Source organism: Micropterus dolomieu, linkage group LG07 (genome assembly GCF_021292245.1).
Source record: "Micropterus dolomieu isolate WLL.071019.BEF.003 ecotype Adirondacks linkage group LG07, ASM2129224v1, whole genome shotgun sequence".
NCBI classification, from domain to species: domain Eukaryota; kingdom Metazoa; phylum Chordata; class Actinopteri; order Centrarchiformes; family Centrarchidae; genus Micropterus; species Micropterus dolomieu.
Window position 1 is genome coordinate 1,550,689 of NC_060156.1, and position 8,237 is coordinate 1,558,925.

The following is an 8,237-nucleotide window of genomic DNA, read 5'->3' on the forward strand; positions in this document are numbered from 1 at the left end:
GTTCTGACCCACCCATCCACCCTGACCACCTCCTTACTTGGACTTTTCTGTTATTTATTCCTTTACATTTATTCATTTAGCTGACGCTTTTATCCAAAGCGACCAGAGCAACTACTATAGATACCAGAGGTTGCACGCCTCTGGAGCAACGAGGGGTTAAGTGTCTTGCTCAGGGACACATTGGTGTCACAATGGACTCACACCAAGGCTATGTGTCTTATCCACTGTTCCATCACCACCTCAAGGCCTACGTTTAGCGTTGAACAATTACACTTGTTAGCTTTAGCATCAGTCTGTATGATATCATCGGAGGGGGGCACTGATTCAGAACAGTTGTTAGACTGCTGACTGAAAGTATATTTGGAGAATCTTAAAATACAAGGACAATCCCAGCCAATTATATTCTGTGCTAATGGTAAGATGTCTGTTCAAATACATTCAATAGTAAAACAATTACAAGAGACAATACGGAACTCGTTGAGTGAGACATGGTGCCTCCCGTTGCTTTTTCTAGTCAAGAAAATATTTCTGAAGGCATATTATGTGGTTGCATCATTACAGCCAAAGGAAATATCATGAATGTCTTATCAGGATCTTACACCAACTTTGTTGTGTGGGTTTGAAATTACTTCCTTATCTATTATTTCACAGTAGCAGACAGGAAAGAGGGACAAGACAAAGCAACAGACAGACTTGTGGTTACATGGTTTACGCCTTAACTGCTGGACCGCCAGGTCGCCTTGAAGTTTATTTTTTGGCCTTACTTTCTGACATCCAACCTAAACTTCCATGAATCAAAAGACAAAGTCTGTCCTGCTGCTTCTCTCAAATGATCTTCTCATCGCATTTTATAAAAGCATCAACAGCTGCGGGTGCATGGTTTTACCTCATGAGCCCTGCTTATTTTATAGTTTTGCCAAAAAAGCAGCAGTCATTCAGACTGTTGTCTTACAGGAAACAGGCTGAACTGTCAGTGACACGTCAGAAAAGGCCTTTTTTCCAGGCTAAAATAAAACATGTTTCTGGTTGTTTAGCTGGTGAAAGATCTCATCTCAAATGTTCTGCTACACTTTCCTTTCAAGTCCTAAAGTATTTCTCCATAATCTCAAATTGAGACTACATACTACATTGCTGGAGGTCGCCAACTGTGACCACAAGGTACTTTATGGGATAACCTAAGTCTAGGGCAACTGGACTGGTAAAAGATATCTGAAGACGTTTGCCTCTCATCCAGTTCAGTTCTGAAACTGAGAGAGAGATCTAAGCTCCTCGGATGAGCGGCAAAAAGTTTAACCTTTAACCGTCCTTGGGTAACTATGACCTGTATGACTGAGACTCTTCACAGACAACTTTCTGTCATGCTAAACCACAGCAGCGTAACAGTAGCATAAAGTACAGAAGATTACAGAGAGTCCTTAGCGATGTTAACAATCACATCCTATTACAAAGACCTAAACGTTTAATTGGCATTAAGCTGCTGTAAGTCCTATTTATCAGATTAATTTTAGTTTGTACATGTTAATGATGAATCCTCCATGCATGCCACGGTTAGTCAGGGAGTTCCACAAGGATCTGTGCTTGGACAAATCCTGTTCGCCTTGTTTATGCTTCCTTTAGGCAATATTATCAGGAAACACTCCATAAACTTTCAATGTTATGCAGATGATACTCAATTATATCTATCGAACCGTGCCTTCAAGATATAAAAACCAGAATGAGCTGAGCTATTGTCCTGGGGCCCAAACACCTCCGAGTAGCACTATCTAAAGATATAGTTATAGCGGACAGCACCCCCAAAACAATGGTAGAGGAAACACTTTTCTTTGGGAAATACCCATTCTAGTTGTGGTACGATTATTCATCTTCAGTGATATTTGTATTTTTACCATTACTTCACATCTCTCTACATGTCTGTTCTCTTTCGTCCTACTCCCCATCCCCATATTTCTTTACCAGAAAAATACACAATCAACACTGTAATCAGGAAGAACACGCGTCTGTTTGTGACCGCTCACAGCCAGTCTAAACACAGATTACCAAAAGGATTTCACAGAGGAAATGATAACAATTCTAGGAAGCCATTAAAAGGAAGAACACTTCCAGAAAAACACAATATTTACACATTATACACATTACTGTATTAAAATCCTGTGCTCCTGTTGGCTTTCATTGTTGTTCCAGCAACGTGACTCAATAAATTACACAATAATCATCACTGCTGGAAGGAGCTGTTTGCTAACAGAAGACAAAGAGCCGGAGTTTGCCTACACACAGTCCCTGGACGAGTCCACACACCTCCTGCTTCACCACACATTCCTGAACGAGTCCCGAACCAGAGATAACAGCAGCCGGCTGAGCTGAATGCTTATTATCCCATCAAAACACACTGTTACTAACAAACTGTGAGAGCTACACGGCCTGGTATTAGAAGTGAAAATGACACTCTCACCAGCGTTCTTGCTACTTATCAGTTTCTCCTTGTGTCTCCTTGCAAAACACTTTCTGAAATGAATCTTAAAGTTTTCAGACGTTCATACTGATGAAATCAAAGCCTACTGTTGTTTTGTTCATAGTGTGTATATTAGTGTTGTTAGCTTTAAAGGACAAAGGGGCACACTAATCAGGTGAACTTCGTTTATCAGTTATGGTCAAGTTCAGCATCAACTGTCTTATAAAATCCGTTTCTTTACTGTGAGCCAGACTAAGTCTACATGAAGCCGCCAATCATTTTTGCAGCATGTCGTCACTGAACAACATGAAAACGGCTAAATCTCTTCTTTTTTTTTTCCAACTGCTTCACAGCCCCGGCATCGTTTCGTAAAAGTTCTGTTTACTTTGTACGTGCTGAAACACCAAGCCGGCATTTTTAAACACAGGTTTTACAGCTCTAACCCGCGTACTGTGGACGTACTCCCAGACTGTCTTTAGTCTCTGCTTCTAAACACGGTGTAGTTTCAGCATTCATTCATGGAACGCAGCAGCTGAGACAAGGCTGGATTATTCAGGGGGCCACAGGGCACAAACGTGCTGTTGGGCCCCCAACATGGGTTAGCAGGGTCTTTTTTCATTCTGGAATTTATTTAAATTGTACTGTTATTTTTCTATTTATTTATTTACCTACTTTTATGCTTTTGCTTTTAACTGATCTCATATATTGTATTTATTTCACACTGTGGCTGCTACCATTTCACAGTTTTAATATCTGTGTTTTTGTGCTTGTGGATTATGTGTTGCTGTATTGTATGTTTTATTTATTTATTTATGTACTTCTTTTTTACTTAAGTGCTCATGATGTTAAGCACATTGAGCTGCATTTTATGTATGAAAGGTGCTATAGAAGTAAAGATTATTATAATTATAATATTTTCCCTGTTAGCTAGACTGATGTAATGAACATCTTGAGACCACTGGGTGGTTTAGCTGTTTTCTCTATGTAGGTTAGAAATTATACTGTAGATTGCATGTACTTTATTTATTTGTAGTATTTATCCAGATAATACGTAGCATCAGATAGCTTACCAAGGTGTCCCCTTTTCACAAATCTGCATTATGTCTTATGATTGTACTTGTATTTGAATGTTTTGTGAATAAACTGAACCCAGAAACCCAGAAACCAACCTTTGCCAGTTTATGGTAACTTACGTGAGCACAGCACAAACGACAATAATAAAAAGTGGTGAAACTCTTCTGACATGACAAGCCCACGGCATGTGGTCATAATGATGACCCACCTATCGGCGCTTCAGTGGTGCCGATTCTCTGATGACATTTATGAAATCTTATTAAACTGAACTGAAGAAGGCAGCAGTGCAGCCACAGCTGGGAAACATAAAGCAGAGGTTTTGGTACCTGAGCTGTCAAACAGCAGCTGCTGGCAGGCTGAGGAGCTCTTCCAGGGGCAGCTGTACACCGCTCCCCTCTCCACAATGCTGCCGGAGGTGTTGGCCCGGGGAGCTCCGATCAGAACATCGGACCTGAGGAGAGGACGAGGGGGGACAGTTAAGGGTTTGACCGCAGTTTATAGTCTTTGGTCGAGCCTCGTGACCCTGTTTGTTTAAGCGCCGGTATAGTTTAATGTGTCGTCATCATAGTGATTATGTTGTTTACATCACGACCGCAGGAGTCACAGCGGGGAGCTCTGGGTCGAACAGCCAAACAGCTGAACCGGGCTCAGCTGCAACGCAACATGATGTCATCTGGTAAAAAGGCGCCGCGTTGGCCAATCAAATACATGCAAGCTCACATTCCAGGTGGATCGTTTCCCTGCAAGGTGAACGCTTGAACCTCTACGGTCGACTTCACAATATCTGTACACGTTCCAGCTGTAAATGATATTTTTATAATATTCACACTGGCTGAAATCAACATTTTCCCGTCTTTGATAAGAGGTTTGTGTGAAAGGACTTAAAGGCCCAAATTTAGATAAGGTGAGTTCAGTGACTGAAGCAGGGAAGCACCGAAATGAAAATCCTTAGCCGAGGCTGAAAATAATGAAAAACTGTCCCAAAACCAACAAGTACATTCACAGTTTTTCTATTTATTTTGTCTTTTTTACCACTGCAAAAATTAAACAGTCAAAATGTGCTTTTTTCCTCAGTGTTTCCCACTGAATGTGGGGAGACTATGGTGGGGGGGCCCGGGGCCCGACAGGGTCCGGTAAAGTAAATTACATGAGTCCATTTACTTTTAATGGACACTTTAAAATGCTTCCACACTGCCGACACGTCAACGTGATTGTTTTTTGTGACTTATTCGGTCTTTTGACTCATTAGGCCGAACACAGAAAGTGATTTTTTTTGGCCCAACATTCGGTTCATTCCTTGACTGAAGCTAATAAAAAAACCCGGGCTAGTTTTACAGTAAATCGAGAAAACAATCAACAGATTAATGGTTTGCTGAGGTGCGCTGAAACTTACTGACACACCTAACGTTGGGTTTTCCTTTTACCTCACCGCCCGTCTGCAGCTCGGTCACTAAAAACAGGCAGATGCTGCAGGTTCTGAGAGGAGCTGTGAGAGCTACACAGTTAGTTTGTTCACACCGGCTCGCTTTACTCGGGGAAACAGGATTTATCTCCACAGCCTGGCTGGAAAAGCAAAAAGCGTCGTTCATGTAAAGCTGGAGAGCGCCCCTCCTCAGAGCACACGCTCCGTGAGATGATGTGGATGTTTCTCTTGGCTTCGTGTCAGCGCTGATTCATGTGTAACTGTGGCTTGTAATCATCGTGTGGGAGTATTTATAAGTATTTGGCTCGACACGGAAAGACAACCTAAAAAGATCCCTCTCAGCGTTTGTGCACCCAGGACACGTTCGGTCTGCGTCTAACGTGATATTATTATTATTATTATTATGTTGTATCTGGGCCAATAGGAGAGCAGACGTACTTAACAAACCAGATATTTCGCTGCCCGTTATCTTGTCAAACAGTGACTGCAGCAGGAAACACAAACAGGAAGGCTGCTGAGGAGTGTTACCATGGTACCACAGAGACTACTTTCAACCTCAAGCTGCGGCGACGTCGCATCAAACGTCCCTTAATCATCTCTAAATGTGTGAACACACGACGTCATATAAACTCAGACTCAGTTTTACCTTAAATGTGCAAATTTAGGAGTTAAACCGGCTTCGTTCTGAAACCCTGTTCCAGTCACTTCCACCTTTTATTTTTTAAAACACAAAGACGCAGCAGGGGAGAGACGCCGGTCTGACCGATCCTCGTGAGCCGAACGGTGAAGACGGGACCGAGTCCAGCTGATTCAGCAGTAAAGGGGGGCAGTTAAGGGAAACTCAGGTCCAGATCCAAAACCACTATCCCTAGAACTGTCAGATCTGGACTAGGCTGCACCAGAGAGGCGAAAGTGTCTTTAAACATAGTTTTAGATTTAAGAAGGCTTTAATCTGTTAGGGAAAATAGAAAACAGGACGATTTATATGGGGGTTTTATCTGCATGTAGACCACATTGGACCAGGTCCACATCAGAAACCACTATCCCTACAGCTGTCAGATCTGGTCTAGGCTGTCCCAGAAGAGCTAAAGTTCCTTTAAAACTTACTTTCAGATGTGTGAAACTTTTATTCTGTTGAAAATTGAAAAATGACGATTTATATATATTTTTACCAGATGTAGACCACATTAGACCAGACCTAGTAGACCATGTAGACCACATTAGACCAGACTAATGTGGTCTACATGTGGTAAAAATATATATAAATCGTAATTTTTTAATTTTCCCAAACAGAATAAAAGTTTCACACATCTGAAAGTAAGTTTTAAAGGAACTTTAGCTCTTCTGGGACAGCCTAGACCACATTAGACCAGGTCTACAATGTAGACTACAATGTCTACAATGTAGACCTGGTCTGATGCATGTAAAATAAAAAACACAGGGAAATCTCCATTTTTTGTTTCTCGCCAAGTAGAATAAATGTTTCACAAATCTGAAAGTGTGTTTTAAAAGAACCTTTAGCCTCTCTGGTGCAGCCTAGTCCGGATCTGGCAGCTGTAGGGATAGTGGTTTCTGATGTGGACCTGGTCTAATGTGGTCTACATAAGAAAGAAAACATAAATCTAAAACCACGTTTTAAAGGACCTTTAGCCTCTCTGGTGCAGCCTAGTCCGGATCTGGCAGCTGTAGGGATAGTGGTTTCTGATGTGGACCTGGTCTAATGTGGTCTACATAAGAAAGAAAACATAAATCTAAAACCACGTTTTAAAGGACCTTTAGCCTCTCTGGTGCAGCCTAGTCCGGATCTGGCAGCTGTAGGGATAGTGGTTTCTGATGTGGACCTGGTCTAATGTGGTCTACATAAGAAAGAAAACATAAATCTAAAACCACGTTTTAAAGGACCTTTAGCCTCTCTGGTGCAGCCTAGTCCGGATCTGGCAGCTGTAGGGATAGTGGTTTCTGATGTGGACCTGGTCTAATGTGGTCTACATAAGAAAGAAAACATAAATCTAAAACCACGTTTTAAAGGACCTTTAGCCTCTCTGGTGCAGCCTAGTCCGGATCTGGCAGCTGTAGGGATAGTGGTTTCTGATGTGGACCTGGTCTAATGTGGTCTACATAAGAAAGAAAACATAAATCTAAAACCACGTTTTAAAGGACCTTTAGCCTCTCTGGTGCAGCCTAGTCCGGATCTGGCAGCTGTAGGGATAGTGGTTTCTGATGTGGACCTGGTCTAATGTGGTCTACATAAGAAAGAAAACATAAATCTAAAACCACGTTTTAAAGGACCTTTAGCCTCTCTGGTGCAGCCTAGTCCGGATCTGGCAGCTGTAGGGATAGTGGTTTCTGATGTGGACCTGGTCTAATGTGGTCTACATAAGAAAGAAAACATAAATCTAAAACCACGTTTTAAAGGACCTTTAGCCTCTCTGGTGCAGCCTAGTCCGGATCTGACCGTTCTGGGTAAAGCGGTGTTTGATCTGGACCCGGGTTTGCCTTAACTGCCCCCCTTAGCTGCCGAACCCGACCCTGGTCTTCATCTCTCTGCTGGGAGTCTTACTTTTGGTCGTTCGGCTTGAAGAAGTCCACCGAGAAGCCGAAGTAGCTGCCCTCCTCTCCGGAGTACACCAGCGGTTTGTCCACGTCCAGGTTGAAGGAGCCGCCGCGGTGGAAGCTCAACCCGACCAGGACCAGCAGACCCAGACCCGTCCGTCCTGCTGCCATGGCTGCGGCGGACTAACCGATGAGACCAGGAGAAGATGCCAGGGAGTTAGCTAGCGTCCCGGGTCCTGTGTGTCCGCCCACAGAGTCGCTTCAAACGGATTTAAAACGCCAGTCTTCGCCCCATAACCGCGAAGCGAGCCGTTTGTTTACTAAATAAACCCTACTTCCGGTTTGGTGGGAAGCCGAGCGGGTCCCGGGTTCAGTCCGGTTCTGTTGGCTTGTTTTAGTCGATGAACGCAGGAGGAACACGGGAACTATCAGACCGGGGGAGAGGCCGAGACTGGGGGGAGGCTGCAGTCCCGGGCTGGTCCCAACCTGCTGGACCCGAGTCAAGCTGCGTCACGGGGCCTTCACCGCGTCCGGTTCGCTCCTTTCAAAACAAAAGCACCTCTGCCTGCCGTGCTGGGAGTAAAGTCAATGAAGTGAATTTATTTATTTAATCTAATCCAATTTAAACAAAACAAGCTGCTTATTTTACAGTTTGAGGTGAAAAATGGGTTAAATATGTTTATTTCTTTCTTTCCCGCTGATTCCGTGAAATTAATACTGCTCAGAGTGTAAACTTTA

General features: G+C 43.1%; 1 protein-coding gene across 1 annotated transcript; it reads right to left on the bottom strand.

The window, feature by feature from the left end:
- Nucleotides 1–2,212: 2,212 nt before the first annotated feature.
- Nucleotides 2,213–8,027, bottom strand: LOC123974016 (integrin alpha-V-like). Its single transcript, XM_046054436.1, has 3 exons — nt 7,507–8,027; nt 3,850–3,974; nt 2,213–2,235 (listed from the first exon to the last, which is right to left on the bottom strand). Exons 1-3 carry the CDS (start codon nt 7,668–7,670, stop codon nt 2,213–2,215), a joined length of 312 nt encoding a protein of 103 aa, XP_045910392.1. The 5' UTR covers nt 7,671–8,027.
- Between the last annotated feature and the right edge of the window lie 210 nt (nt 8,028–8,237).

Excerpts from the sequence above, each read along its gene's own strand:
- LOC123974016 (XM_046054436.1), bottom strand. The coding sequence starts at position 7,670 with ATGGCAGCAGGACGGACGGGTCTGGGTCTGCTGGTCCTGGTCGGGTTG. Across the intron at positions 3,975-7,506 it reads TTCAAGCCGAACGACCAAAA|GTCCGATGTTCTGATCGGAG; the intron begins GTAAGACTCCCA and ends TCCTCTCCTCAG. Across the intron at positions 2,236-3,849 it reads GCTGCTGTTTGACAGCTCAG|CAAACAGCTCCTTCCAGCAG; the intron begins GTACCAAAACCT and ends GTCTTCTGTTAG.